General features: G+C 40.7%; 1 protein-coding gene across 6 annotated transcripts; it reads right to left on the minus strand.

The window, feature by feature from the left end:
* Positions 1–868: 868 nt before the first annotated feature.
* LOC135489096 (equilibrative nucleoside transporter 1-like) lies at positions 869–15,674 on the minus strand. 6 transcript variants are annotated; one of them, XM_064774263.1, is made up of 15 exons: positions 15,570–15,674; positions 14,777–14,886; positions 10,926–11,083; positions 7,781–7,983; positions 7,469–7,659; positions 7,095–7,189; positions 6,619–6,669; positions 6,335–6,420; positions 5,855–5,903; positions 5,672–5,769; positions 5,421–5,531; positions 4,955–5,063; positions 4,447–4,532; positions 4,088–4,284; positions 869–3,913 (listed from the first exon to the last, which is right to left on the minus strand). In XM_064774263.1, the coding sequence occupies exons 3-15, from the start codon at positions 11,059–11,061 to the stop codon at positions 3,715–3,717; spliced, it is 1,611 nt and encodes a 536-aa protein (XP_064630333.1). In that variant the 5' UTR covers positions 11,062–11,083; positions 14,777–14,886; positions 15,570–15,674; the 3' UTR covers positions 869–3,714. The 6 variants fall into 6 exon arrangements, with proteins under 6 accessions (XP_064630333.1, XP_064630336.1, XP_064630337.1 ...); XM_064774266.1 differs by lacking the exons at positions 14,777–14,886; positions 15,570–15,674 and adding an exon at positions 14,254–14,391; XM_064774267.1 differs by lacking the exons at positions 14,777–14,886; positions 15,570–15,674 and adding an exon at positions 13,478–13,495.
* Between the last annotated feature and the right edge of the window lie 64 nt (positions 15,675–15,738).

Here is a 15,738-nt window from a genome sequence, read left to right on the forward strand (position 1 = left end):
AGTAACCACTGTTCAGGTTGCTGGTACATCCTTGTCTCGAGGTGTCCAGTAACCACTGTTCAGGTTGTTGGTACATCCTTGTCTCGAGGTGTCCAGTAACCACTGTTCAGGTTGTTGGTACATCCTTGTCTCGAGGTGTCCAGTAACCACTGTTCAGGTTGCTAGTACATCCTTGTCTCGAGGTGTCCAGTAACCACTGTTTAGGTTGTTGGTACATCCTTGTCTCGAGGTGTCCAGTAACCACTGTTCAGGTTGCTAGTACATCCTTGTCTCGAGGTGTCCAGTAACCACTGTTCAGGTTGCTGGTACATCCTTGTCTCGAGGTGTCCAGTAACCACTGTTTAGGTTGTTGGTACATCCTTGTCTCGAAGTGTCCAGTAACCACTGTTCAGGTTGCTGGTACATCCTTGTCTCGAGGTGTCCAGTAACCACTGTTCAGGTTGCTGGTACATCCTTGTCTCGAGGTGTCCAGTAACCACTGTTCAGGTTGCTGGTACATCCTTGTCTCGAGGTGTCCAGTAACCACTGTTCAGGTTGTTGGTACATCCTTGTCTCGAAGTGTCCAGTAACCACTGTTCAGGTTGCTGGTACATCCTTGTCTCGAGGTGTCCAGTAACCACTGTTCAGGTTGTTGGTACATCCTTGTCTCGAGGTGTCCAGTAACCACTGTTCAGGTTGCTGGTACATCCTTGTCTCGAAGTGTCCAGTACCTATTGTTTTGGTTGCTGGTACACCCTGGTCCTAACAGCCTAAAAGGGCTTTTAGCTCCATCTTAAAGAGTGTGTAGGGCCAGTCTGGTATAAGTCGAGTTTGTAGTTTCCGAGATGAACTTTCCACTTGACATATCATAAATGACAAAGAGAGCAGATTGGATTGTACAGATAGTTTAATATTGTCAATCATATCCAGAAATATCCATCAATAACTGAACTCGATGAGGCAGGGTTGCATGGCACATAAACCTATTCCCAAGCTGCAGAAGCTTTCTACTATGAACAATAACATTGGAACCTACTGCATAAACGAGAGATGTGTTAAGAGGGGAAAGAAGTATCCTGAATCAAAAAAGGTTTGAAGGAAAACCCATGCTTGACTGGCACCTGGGGTTGGGGTCTGCATTTTCGCTCTTACCAGCAGTCTTGATTAGACAAGGTATTCATTCCTTGAGTGTGTGATTAAATCCAAAAACCTCTCATTTATGCAGTATTTAACATGGAAATGATAGAAGAGGTGGATGCCAAAGATCATGCTCTGAGTCTGATCCCAGGCTGGTTGTCATATTTCTACAGCAAAAATAACAAGGGTAGGTTTACATTGAATCCAATTCTGACAGTACAAACATTATGGCTTAATTTTTCATATGCGACGAGGCTGAACTACATATCTCTAACTGGTATTCTTGAAAAGAAATCAGAAGTCAAGTTACCATGGAAACTGCACCTCAGGTCAAGGTCTGTCTATCATGATCTTGACTTCAGGTTATTTTTACAACATAGAAATTATAAAGAGAACTTATCAAAACATCACAAACTTGGTCAAAAATATTGCAAATAAAAATATGAAACAATTTGAGTCTTTAAATCGAGTAAATTTTACAACAGAACATTTTTACATTACTCACACACTATAAACCACTCATACAATTTCAAAGGTTTTATTTTTTGATACACTGTACATTTCTATGCCAGGATTGCTTCAAATGGTTTTAAATAAATGTAGAATACTTGACTTGCCAATCTCAGCTCGACGCCGAACTGCAGCGCCACTCGCGGACAAAGATAGAACAACTCGACATTTTTTTCACCGGTTTTCTTGCTGCACATGCGTACCAGTGTCATCTTTTGTTGATTTCCGCTGGTACGCATGCGCAGCGAGAAAACCGGTGAAAAAAATGTCGAGTTGTTCTATCTTTGTCCGCGAGTGGCGCTGCAGTTCGGCGTCGAGCTGAGTTTGGCAAGTCAAGTATTGCTTTAAATAAACAGTTGCAAAATAAAACAAACACATCTACTCGGTAGTCAAGTCCTAGTGAAATTTCCATATATCACCATTTAATGGGGTTGGTTTTGAAAATACGCCACAAGGAAGATGCTACATGTGTATACATACATTGTAACCTATGAGCCATTCTGGGTTCACCACACTAACCACTACCATGTATATGTACATAAGGCCCTTATAATACGAGCCAAAAACCCACAAAGCCAGAAAACCTTCCATCCACCTTGAAGTAGGCCTCAAACCTAATATTTTCAAAAAGAAGCGATACTATATAAAGACACTGCCTCTGCCACTTTTCTGAAAATGATCCACAATAAAACACCTTATTTTCATACAAAGCTTTAAATGCATCACACTCTGTGGAGCAAAAATCGAACTAAATTCAGAACATACCCATGTACATTGTACTTGCACTATAAATGGTTGACCTAACGTGTCCATTTATTTAGAAAAATACATTGTTATCTCTATATTTTTTTGTAGAAGACTGATTGTTTTTTCAGCAGCATGTTTGCAATGAACATGGTCAAATGTAGTCTTGCATTGTAACGGTCTTACGTAGTTCCGCCACAAGGTGTGTGAACTTCGGAGAGGATTTTGAAACTAAACAACACATGGCTTTTTCCTGATCATATCCTAATCAAGAATTGATTCAACTCTCTTGAAAAAATCAAATTCAAATTAAACATAAACGAATGATGTTTATTTACTTGCAACATTCAAAAAATGCCGATTTCTGAAATCATTTACTTTCAAATACAAATTACAAACAAATTACTGACACTAATCTTGAATTCTAAGCTGAACAAATCTGTAAAAACATACAGGCAGAAACATGAATATATGATAACAATATCTAAACAGATTTCATGACTATTGACAAACACTTTGAAGAACTATCAAGTTGCCTGTGTTTTCAAATTAATATCCACATGTCTGTGTGATACGAGACTGAAGAACCGATTGAAATAGCTACCTATCCTCAAGTGAAAAAACAGGAGGAATGAAACTTCTTTGGTTGAGCTGCAATGGAGAGGCAATGGTTTTTTCTACTCAATGGCACTATATGCTGTAGTAAAATTGATTATCAAAGATTCGGTAGGCACACTTACCAATGAGTGAATTGGGACCAAGTATGCAACAAGTGACAACAACTAATAGGGTCATGAACCTTGAACATCTACTCTCCTTACTTGGTGATAGAGGTGCCACAGTCAAATCATTGTTATTGTCGGTAAAATAAACTTGCCGAATGACAGTGATGACGGACACTGCGCTATGGTATAGACTAGTCATATCGGTGGGACAATCACTCTTTTTTAATTACCCACCTACTTTACCCTGTGCATGGGCAGTGCACATACAGCAGTTTGGACTGCTATTTCTTTGGTTTTGTTTGATAACCATAGTTAATCAACTCTTATGAGATATCCCACCTGCACTTAACATTAGTCTCATTTCATACCGCCCCATGTCTCGAGGATTCAACCTTACCATTAATATGGCCAACTGGTTTTGATTGGAATGCTATTACAGCTATTTAAGCAGTAACAGCAACTGGTATCATTTTCTTGGACACAACCCTCACACCTCAAATCATCTCACACAATTCATTGACGTTCTTTCACAAATCCATTAATGGTTTTGATACGACGGCGGCGGATACAGATCAACATGGTTTTGCTTCGTTACAAATTGTTTCATCGCATCTATCATCTAATTACAATCACTTAGAGTTTCATTGACAATAAGTGTAACATTCAAGTTCATAGCGTAGTCCGACTGGATCCAGTGTCCGATGGACTCCGTGAACCACGCGATGAATAATGAGAAGTTGACCCCGCAGAAGATTCCGAGGACGAGGAAGAAAGCAGCGACCATGGCAGCAGTACCGGCATCTCCCTCTTTGGCCTCACTGGAAAAGAAACAGAACCGTTTAATCATCGGAAATCGTTACGTTTGCTCTTGCCAAGTTTGCCCTGGGCAGGCACCAAGCTCCAGGTACAAAGAACCACTTCCAGGTCTCATTCCAAGGGCACGACCAGGAACAGAAATATTCAAGTTTAAGTTTTGAATGTGGCGTCCTTACCGTGGAGCATACATCATGGAGAGACTACTACAATAGCCGTGACTGAGAGCGTGGAGAATGCTGATTGTCATGTAGATGTAGTTATTGAAGATGAAGACGGGAAACGAGCGATACTTGGGGTTGTAGTTGCAGATCATGAAGAGGGGGATGAATAAGATTCGCAGTACAACAGGGATGAAGAGGTACTTGGGTCCCGGCTGAAAACAGATGATAGGCTATGGTAAACAGATGAAAAATTTGAAATTTGTCCTTATCAAGTACTAAGGGACATTTACCAAACTTAGGACACTGAACGCAAAAAATCAGCATCGCTAGTAAAGTCACAGGCCATTACGACAGCATATTCTTCTGACCCTTACCTTTTTGACGACCTCGGTGAGGAGGTTGCCGAGGACAGCAAAACTATTGAAGATCAAGAAGCAGGCAACTGGAATGAAGTATTTCTCTGGAAATGAAGACAATCACATGTTAGTCAATTTTTCTGCCGATTGTGCATTGGGGGTGCATTGGGCATTACTGAGATGTGTACTGTATGTTCAAATCCATCCCTCAGGTGAGACCAACCATTGCATTTGAACCACTGCCCGGAGGAAGGGGGCTGGGCCCTCAGCTAGCAGTCAAGAGTACCCTGCTATGAACCCCACAGTCGGTGTGAGACTCCACGCAAGACTCTTCATTTTATCTGCCTTCCACCAAACAGGTGTATAAATGGGAATTGGTCATAAGTCTTCAGATTGTTGCACTGATTGACCAGCTTATTCAAAGTCTATTGAAAGATTTCAGGATAGACTTTGGTTAAAGTGTGAAGTCGGATGACAACTTATACCGCAGTTGATATCAGACTTTTGACCCAAGACTTTGACTTACCAGGTGTGAAGAATGAGCCGTCTGTTTTTGGGATGTTGACCTGAATAGCTGGGAAACAGGTCAAGGTCACGAAAAAGGTCAGCCACACGTTCAGGAAGTGCACGGCACACTGGAAAGGAGCAAAAAACTGACAGATACACAAATATTCAAAAGCAAATATCTTTTATTGGTGATGCCTGGAGTCGCAAACTTGACATTTTTCACAATAAAGGTGATTTCGGAGAAGCGTTTAGAAGAGATGGGATTCAAATGCAGTGCACCACCTAGAAGGAAATAATTAAATCCCAGCAACTTGGCCTATCTTTCAAGAACTACCGGTACAGATAATTTCAGTTACATTCAAGGTCAATATTATGCATGACCAGTACGATCAAGTCAATTTCTATTTGCTATAGGCAAAAGTCTATTCTGACAAGGGAACACACAGGGTTTGGACACTGTTAATCAACTGAGGCCGTAAACATACCTGTCTCACAACAGAGAGGAGTTTCCCTGCTGGACAGCACTGTGGAGACTGCGTTTCTGCCTTTTTCTTGGCAACCTCTTGACTCTGCTTCTGATAGAATCGGTAAAATCTCTGCAATGAGACAAGATTAGGCAAGTTATAAGAGACACTCACTTTTAAACAGTACCGGAACTTGAAATTTCTGTGTCAACTCTGCCACCACAGATTCATCTTACACATATTCATTTTGTCTTCTCATTATCATTACTCACCAGGAGGGGAAGCATAAAGTACGTATCGAAGTCGATCAAGAGAATCAATATGGCAGACAGGAAGTAGTATATGGCAGCTGTGCGAGGGTTTGGCGAACCTGCAAATGGGAAACAGATATCTATCAGTCACATATCACACACTCTAAAGAGCTTACACGGATATGAAGAGCTAACACTACTTACTGGCTAATGAGACAATCGCAATTATTGATGTCAACGTCCCGCTGATATTCTGCAATAGAAAACATGCACTTTGAAATAAGAAACTTCAACATTGATAAGGTAATAGCATTTTATAGTTGCGTTTGTGCCTGAACATCGAACTCAAGCGAGCACTGTATCAGCAGCTCCATGGTACCCCAGAGCACCCCAGTGGAGACCTATAATTGTGACAGTCACTGTACCGTACTTTGAGACAGACCGACGAAAGTGCAACAAAAAAGCCACCTTAACTAGACTTGCTAGGAAAGCCTGACAGAGGATATAGCGACCCATAAAAAGTTGAAACTTCAAAAATGACTGATAGTCTGAATTACAACAGTTTTAGTTCGTTTTCCCCCAAAATCCAATGTTTTATGGTTTCTGCATGAAAAATATCAATTTCTTTCAAGCAAAATCCTGATCTTATTGCCATGTTGGTTAAATCTGGATACGTGTACTCACTGAGCCGAGAACAACAGCATTGGTATACTTCATTGGCAGTGAGGCAGCTAGACCAAACACGCTGTTCTGGTACACACCAGTCGCCACTGAAATAAGGAATGTACAAAGTGTCACATTCTTTATGATAACTTGTTGACATGAGACAAATTTTCGTTCTGACAGATATTATACTCTTTGGTACTCAAGTATTTCTTACATTTATAGAAATTTGTTGAAGACTTAAAGCAAGGTTTATTCAGTTGAAAATCAAATATTATGCCAAGATTCAAACAACGAATACTTACTGTTGATGACGACAACAGATATCATGGTGATTATGAAGAAATAGAATGGCCCTGCAAGAGAATAAAGCACATCAGAATATATTTGCGCTCGCCCTGATGGACGCGTCCATGGCGACCACAACATTGACCTTTTGTTCTTCCAGTCACTCGCTAGAGAACGGTCCACTCGGAGCAACTTTCCCTCCATGAATTGTCCCCGATTCTCTAAGTGCTGAGTAACACACTGCGTTATTTCATTAAATGATAATGATGTTCTCTGAGGGACAATTTTCCTACAGTTTACCTCCTGGTATCTCCCTCCCACTATTCTTCCTTGAGAGGATGCGACCAGGCTGTGAGCATGCGCAGAAACTCCTCAGCAATGAATTGCTGTCTTGCTCGGACCCTTGTCAAACCAAGCCAGAAACAAAGACTTCTCTTTAAAGATTCATTTGATAAATGAATGGTAATGACATGATGTCTTCACTTTTACTTACATGCACTTGTATCAACCATAGCCAGCACCACTGTGACTACAAACACTGCTATCATAATCAAAATACTACCAATTATACGACGTGATATGTTACCCCTGAAAATCATAGAAGAGACTGGTCTATAGAGTTTATGCTGGCCAAGATTTTTTCACTTTTAAATTATTAGGTATGTCTCCAAAACAGTCGTTATGCGTCCCCTGAGATACCTTTTAGAGGACATGTACCGTTAGGTGGCCGCAGTGGCCTGAACCACTGTGAAGAGAACACATCTAGTTGCAAGACAGAAAACAAACCCAATATGACTCATTGCAGCAAGATCACAGTGGTACTTTACGTATTGGCAACAAGATATTCAACAAACACCTGGTACTTACAAGTCACACTGCGCACAGATATTGACCATATTGAGCGCCACATTCGGCAGTTGGGAGGCTATTCCCAGGTAACTGATGAAGTTCTTCTGATACTCATGTGCCTCCGTCTCAGTCTGGGGACCATGACATGACTCGTTGACGAATGTGGCATTCGGGTTGACTGCTGGGCTCAGTTTATAGTCGACAAAATACTGAAAAGAAGAGAGCAGTCTGTATAACAATGCTGATTTGACCACATCTTGCCGAGGCATATCGGCATATCTTGCCGAGGGATATAGGGCCTTTAACCAACAGAATCGGACAACAACTTACTGAGTTTGCAGTAATGAACATATTCCATGGCATGAGTACTCCGATTCCGTTCAAGACCATGATAAAGTAGACGAGATAGAGGCGATCCGCGGGAGGTTCCGGGGCTTTTGGTTGGTACTCCACATGATGTGCCTCCCAGCTTGGCTCAACATGAACTGGTTCGTTGTTTAAGAGATTCTCCCGTTCCACATTGTCTGCGATTTCTGAAACGGAAAAAGACAGGAAAAGTTAAGAGACAGAAAACAAATTTTCCTAATGGAGCTAAAAATTTGAAGTCATCAGTTTTGGATCGAAGTATTCATAGGCATACATGTATAAGGTGTCTCGTTCTAAAGACAACCTGGTTGCCTTCAATATGAGAGGGTCAATACCCGAAGATCCTCATTACCAAAGCACATAGTGTGACAGGCTTCCTTACAAGCCCCTTCAATTCATTCACAGTGAAAGCAGACGATTGCCTAGAGTGACATGTCACCACATGACCGTGAGGTTACTGGAGTCTATACATGGATGAGATTGCATCATTGTGGCTTCCTATGCTCAGCTTCCATAGATCTTACAATTGGCGTCTTCAGAAAAACAGATTGCAGCATAGACTGATGGTGACCATTCCTTACTATTGCATCCTGTGAGCATACATCTTACAACATTTGATCCAATATCCCCTAAAATAAACACGTCAATTGGTGAATAGATGAGATTAGTCTTCAAGCCTCGTAGCGTTACAGCATTTTCATTTGTCGCGACACAGGATGCTATGGCGTGTATGGTGAAAGTGACAAACGCAATATGACATTGCCACAGGCGATAAAAGGATAAGACGCATAGCAGTATTATGGTGGTTCTCCTTGTTACTGCGGCAGAACAGCAGAGGAGGCGACATTGGAGCTTTTTTTATACATTTGGTTGCCATGGACACTCCTTATGGTCCTACATCATATTTTTGATACTGGGGCTCTGCTTTGAAATCATGGTGATTCCTTTGCTCTCATTCTGTGCTTCCACTCCATGCATCTAAGCAACAATACCTTCCACAGCCAGAGTGATATGTTTAGCTGTGCATCCTTTTGTGAAATACAGCTTGGTGCAAATACATCACTATCAGCAGACACAACTTGTGAAAATGACATGTATAGAGACACCAAATATGCCTGAAACAGAGCGAAATCATCAAATATCCACAGATTTGATACAATTACACTAAAGAACGCCCACAACAGTGGTGAATACATGGTGCACATGGAATACCTTCATTAGGTTCCTTGGCAACCGATGAGCTACCTTCCTTAGCATCGGAGGTGCCACTCTTGATAGCAACAGTTGCTTCCTTAGTTTCAGCATCCTGATTCATATTACCCGTATCGATACCTTCACACATTTCAACGTCTGTCTCTACAGCAAAAAGAAGCATCATATTTCAAAAACATAAAAATCTATGACTGTTCAACCGCACAACATCTCCAATATTTCATCAACTTGGTGCATGAATTTCAATCCATATTCTCATGGATTTTAATTTCCTTCATTTGCAACCAAGCAGTGAATATGCCATGGATCTGTATATTTTACTCATCAATTTGAATGATCAATGGCATGTATCCTTATCCATCAATTTTCAACACTGTCACGATAAAAATGCGCATTTTAAATGGCGGCTTTCAAGTGAAGTTCATTAACCCCTTGCATAAAAACGAGTAACGTCACAAATCCATGAATACACAATAACAATTCCATGAAAGCAACAACACAAATACATGAAATAACTCTGCATTGTATCTTATTATTCTGGCACAGTGATAACAATTTGATACAGGCAACACTGCAATCAAGGTGTGTTTGGCTTGGATGTGATCTGAGCATCTGGTGTCAGGCAAGACTTTATTCCATTACCTCTGAAGCTAACAGCATTCCGGACCTCAGAAAACCCTCATAGTCATACAAACACTAGCACTGACGCTTTCATGTCATCATTCCCTCTAGATATTTCACTATACATGTATTTGCCATCAACAAATCAGAAAATAACCCACAGCTGATATCTCACTACGAGAGAGCTCAGAGAACATTGATCCCTGATATCAGTCAATATGACTTAGCCACCATCTAATTAGCGACTGCCAATAACCACGATCATCATTTGGCAAAGTGGAAACGATGCATGCCAAGATCTTGGTGGTGAAGATCATTAGCAACAAAGGCTTTGTAATAGATGTGCATAAACTTCAAGAAACTGTCACTGACCAAGTCGTTTGGATGTGTCCCTACCAGATTATAAAAGGGCAAACATGATCCCAAGCGGACAAACCAATAGCCTTGAGAAATTCAACAAGACGAAAAGAATCTTGAAGACCAAAAAGGCCACTGAGGAGGTCACCGGGCATTCGACCTCGGTTTAAATCTGGCCCAAGAAGACGACGAGAAAAGTGCTTGGTTCAACAACAGGACGATTCTGGACAAGTACCACTCTAACCAATAGTACCACTCCAACCAGCAGTATGTGGACTCAACACACCAGTATTTCAAAGACTGAGAATACACCTTCTCCTAAAAAATTTGGTTTATGGGGAGAAGCTCCAGATCTGATAATCTACACAAGCTTTGGCGAACCAATACACGATTACACGCCATGCAGGAGATTGATCTGGATGGATTATTACATGTCAATAGATGGCTTAGACTCCGTCTTCATTAACGTATCATCTTACGCCCTCTAATCACAATCTAATGGCTTTCAATCAAATGCATTGATGTCGGCTAGTCTTTTCACCGAGGCGGGAAGCAGATATCGTTGATGGTTTGCGGACGGTTTTGCAACTCGTTGTCGATTCAATCATGTGTATCGACGAAAAGACGACGGGAACTGGTTATCTGTCAATCTGATTTGAAAAAGACGCAAATGTGACGATAAACATAACCCTCAGAAATATGGGAGAATAGAGAATATGACGATATTCATGGTGATAGTGACATTTTGTCTGATCCAAGTCATTCCCAAATCCCCAACATCCCCTGTCGGGGAACCACCTCCTGGCAAACACAGTCATTCACATGCCTCTCCTCTTGTGTATTAGTCGCTACTGAGGTCTGGCAATTCTGAAAGTAAGCCACAACTGATCTCCAACAAATCCGAATTCAGAATACCCACCATTCCTGGCTGATCCCTTACTGTCTGTCTTCACGACCATAGGTTTTGCAGTTGGGCTGAAGCGGTCATCATTCATGGGGATCATCGGGAACTGGTCCGCCGGATGGCGGTTGTGATTGTTATAATGGTCAGACATGTTGGTTCTGGATTGATGTTATCTGAAAAGAGAAAGGAAAGGCATATTTGACAATCAGAAAAATGACAAACCCTAAATAAACTGCTTTTTTCTACTTCACTCAGTAATGAGTCCCCAATTAGCTACGATAATACCATGTTCAACACAGTCATTTTCAGCATCAAAAACGGAAACTTACCACGAGTACAGTGGACACAGTTGCGCATCCTATGAATATGAATATCATTACACTTTAACAAAAAGGTTTATTAGTCACTCAGGTAAAACCATTCGGTATTGATACAGTAGGATAGGGGTTCGTGGGTGAGAGCATACTCCTAACAGTGACGTATCCCACGGCAATGATTCCAAAAAACCGAAAGTAGTGTCTCACTCGAGTGGGTGAGTGAGCAGCCATGTGCTTAACACCTGGTGATCAAATGCGATATTGCAAAGTCGCACAGCTGACATTTTGGTCTGAATATGATTTGCTAAGCATGTTGGCTTATACAGAAATAGCTGGAGAACAGTCCGGTTCAAACTCACCAGTTAGACAGCTCTCATCCTTTCTTTCCTTATTGCTCAGGCATTAACTGTGTATATGATACTGTGATTTTATGTATCTGTTCAGGCATCCTATTTATTACCGTAATTTTATGTACTATGTGTTCTTCATGTATATGGAGGTTTAATAAATAAATAAATAAATAGACTTATCGTGGTCCCTAACAAGATCAAATGCTGCTGAAGCAGGTTGGCACTGATCATCAATCAGACAAAGACATCTGAACGCAAGGGGAAAGACAGCTAGCTGTGAAGTGTGACCAATGCCACTTACCAATTTCAATTGACAAATGCCATCCAATTCACTTTCAGTTCCACACATGTGATGCATGAATTGTTTGGAAATCCAATTTTCGACGAAAAACTACCATGTGAAAAACAATGGTGAAACCATGTTCACATGAATGTATTTGGTGAGAATTTGTCTGCTATATACAGCGAGATCAATACGGCAGATCATAAATTAATTCACCAATGTCGGGATACTGTCACTTTAGATGTTGATTGAGAGGGTGCTGGTGAAGTTATACCAGGATTAGGAAGGGGCAGATCTACCTCTGATGATCCATTACACTGCTGTGATGACTGAATAACTCTATATTGCTGAGTTGGGCTTAATGTAGGATTGTGAAATTATCCTAGCAGTGCCAGAAGCTCACAGACAGATGGTGCAGGAAGGATTCCTTCACAGGCCATTTTACTGGGAACATGTCTGACCTGACAAACAACCAAAATACAAGGAGAAACAAAGTTATTAAATCCAAATAACAGTTTCCAAACCACCACCACAGTCTCTCTCAGGAAACACACAATAATCTTGTCAATCCCAAACTCACCTTTAAGATTTCAATCACAGACCAAAGACTGACCTTAAATTGAAGAAACTTTCACTCATTCATTCATACAGTTTCCACTTGCGTGGATATTTGGCGCCAAATTCCAATGTTATGTTTACATTTTTGGGTCAAACTGCAGGATGAGATGAGTGGCATTGTGTGTCAGTCCAATAAAGCAGAAACTGGAACATCAAGTGATGATGATAAAGGCGGGAATTGGATACATGTTTGTAGGTTGAGGTTGACTCAAACAATGCAAGCATTTGATGTTGGGGAGCGTGGTAGGAAGAGACTTGGCGGCAATGATACTGATATAAGCTGATGTAATGAGATGATAGAAGACTGGGGAGCCAACAGCAATCACAATGACAGTCTTTAAGCGGGGAGAAGGCCTCGCCACCACATGCGTCATTTCATCATTGGACAGGCTCTGCCTTTTTCAAAATGCAACACAAACTACTCTGTGAGTAAACTCTGTTTGAGAGGAAGGGGCAGAGGTTCTAAAGACAACTTACTGGTAAATGAAGTTCAAGGTTCTTGGCTGGGGTTGTGACAAACCATAGCAATCTCCAGTGTCAACAAAACTTGTTGGGACACAAATTCAGACTGGATAAGAGCTTACCTAAACACCAACTGGCTGCTGGGTAACCCGGTCCAGGGTGGCTAACCACCAACACACAGGACTTATGATCGGAAGCTGGTCAGAGCAGGAGACTTGGTTCAAGCATAAACTATCAATGAATTTCTCCTAAAAACTACATATAATCGGCCTGGTTCAAATTATCTGTACAACTCTTTTCTAACCTACATCGGACCACATTTAGAACAATGGAAATTTGAAGTCTAATTTGTGGAAGGCTGACTTTCTTTTAAAGCAGAACCTAAATCAGAAAATATGTTGTAAATTACTGCAAAAAATCATTCTGACCTTCCAATGTTGATACATTTCCAATGCACCAAACAACCTCTGAAGGTACATGTACATGTAGACTTGGTAAAGCAAGCTGTACCAATTAAGAAGAAACTTAATAACTTACCCCAAGACCATAACAATGAAAAAGACTTTAATCAGCCTGTCGATTTTATTGTTCACACTCACAATATGACAATAGACCATGATAGACAATGCTATACTTGACCTATACATTTATTGTCAACTGAATATGACAGCGTAGGCCAAAGTTTAAACAATTAAGATTACCTACAATTACAAATTCTATTGTGATTATCTTTCACTTTTCAGCAGAGTTTGGCAAGTGTGTGGAAATACATGTAATACTTGATGCCAGACTCATATCAATCAATCTATTCTTCAATTCTTTCCTGATTGTTTCTATCCACAGAGGTCATCCTGGAGGAATGCTTTTAAGAAACAAAAGGAACTCGTTGAGTGATTTAGCCGAGGTCCAATGTATCCCTTACCTTTTTTCTCAACTAATCATGTATGCTGACATATAATACTCACAACACCTTCTTTCTACAAGTGAAGAATTTGTGGCGAAAAACCATCCGAATTTCAAATGATCAGGCAGCAGAATTCAACATTGTGTCAGTATCACCTCTACTAGTAATGTGAAGGAATAGACGGCATGTAACACGAGCCTCCCCTGGCGATCGCTGGTTCTCTATGAGAGGCGAACGTTGATTATTCTATCAACGTTGTGGCAAATAACCTGGGTACACATCAGCAATCGCTAGAATCACTAGTGTTTGGCAGTACTGAGGGAGACTCGCGGAATGTGTTGCTTTACTACATGTACTAAACAAAATGACACAAAATACATTTTTAAAATCATCAAAGAAATTGACTTACCAAGAAAACACAAATTCGTTTTTGTAATCCATGCAGGAGTATAGTATTCCACACAATGACTTCCACTAAGAACAAGACACTCCGAGAGGGACAGAGTCACACCCCTAGCAGGCACAGACATGCGAACACCACACCACACAATGCATTGCAAAACAGGACGGACAGACCCTCAACATGATGTAAGTGTCCAGACTAGTAAGAACAAAGGCCTCCAATCTCACTCACCATTGTTTTTTGCTAATCAACCCACTCAAATCACTAAGCCGTGCTTTGCACACTGCAGTACAAACAAAACTGTGGTCAACAAAAAATTACCACTCAAGCAGAACCGTGACCTTTTTTGTCTGAAAGATTCAAAGGTCACCACCTTTTGACTATTTTTAGACTAACATTATTCAAAAGAGATGACACATAAACAGAAGCAATTTGGTGATGGGAGTTGATGTGCAAATCTGAGGCAAATAAGTCACAATGATTCAAAATGAAGACTAGACTGATTGAAAAGAATGATATCGAAACTCACCTTTGGCTTTAGTTGGAGATTGTCAGAAGAAAGATCCTGGGACTAGATTTGTTTTGGAACTGGATTATCGATTATCAAACCATCCTTATTCCTATTGGTGTCAGTGGCATCTAAAATTAGACAGAGACCTAATGAATTTTAAAACTGCCATTTGTTTTTAGACTAAATTGAAGAGACCTCTGCTTGCATGGGGTTACATGTATGTTCCTCCACCCAGACAGAATGAATCAGAATTCTTGAATAAATTGCCATGAGGCAAATACCACACATTCATAATTTGGGTACCAGTAATAATGGAAAAGGATTGTTTAGATAAAACCTGTGGATATCTGCTATATCTTGCCAAAACTTGGCAATTCCACGACGTTGACTTAATTCCTCCATCATTGATGATAATATCAATCAATGAATGATCAATCAGAAGACGAGCAAGCCTTGTCGTCGTCTTTGACCTTGGCAGGCCTTAGGTGAAGGAGGGAATTTGTGTTTTTTTTCCAAGAAGATTAATGCAGTGCCTCTACGGTCAGTATTAAGGAAGACAGGAAACGCCACTATACCTGCTGACACTATGATCAAAGGGAATGATATGAGTGTGATAGAGATGATTCTTGCACAAATGGCTTCCCATACATTTGATTTCAGATTTGGCAGATTGAATTACACAATCCTATGCCTCGATAAAAACCCAAAAAACTCAACTATTACGATATGTAATCACCAGCAAAGACAAACTACACATGGGCCAATTATAAGCGTGCCACTGAAACACACATTGTTCACCTAATATACTCACAAATTTGAGATATTCAATCATTTTCAGGACAAAAATCGAAAAAAAGAGGCAATTTCCCTGAAGTTCCGATGTCACCAATTTTGTGGGGCAAATCAAACATGGCCGTTCTTCGGTGCAATGAGGTCACGGCGTGGAATTCCGGGGGGTTACCTTGAATACACAATGAATA

Source organism: Lineus longissimus, chromosome 6, assembly GCF_910592395.1.
Source record: "Lineus longissimus chromosome 6, tnLinLong1.2, whole genome shotgun sequence".
In the NCBI taxonomy this organism is placed as follows: Eukaryota; Metazoa; Nemertea; class Pilidiophora; order Heteronemertea; family Lineidae; genus Lineus; species Lineus longissimus.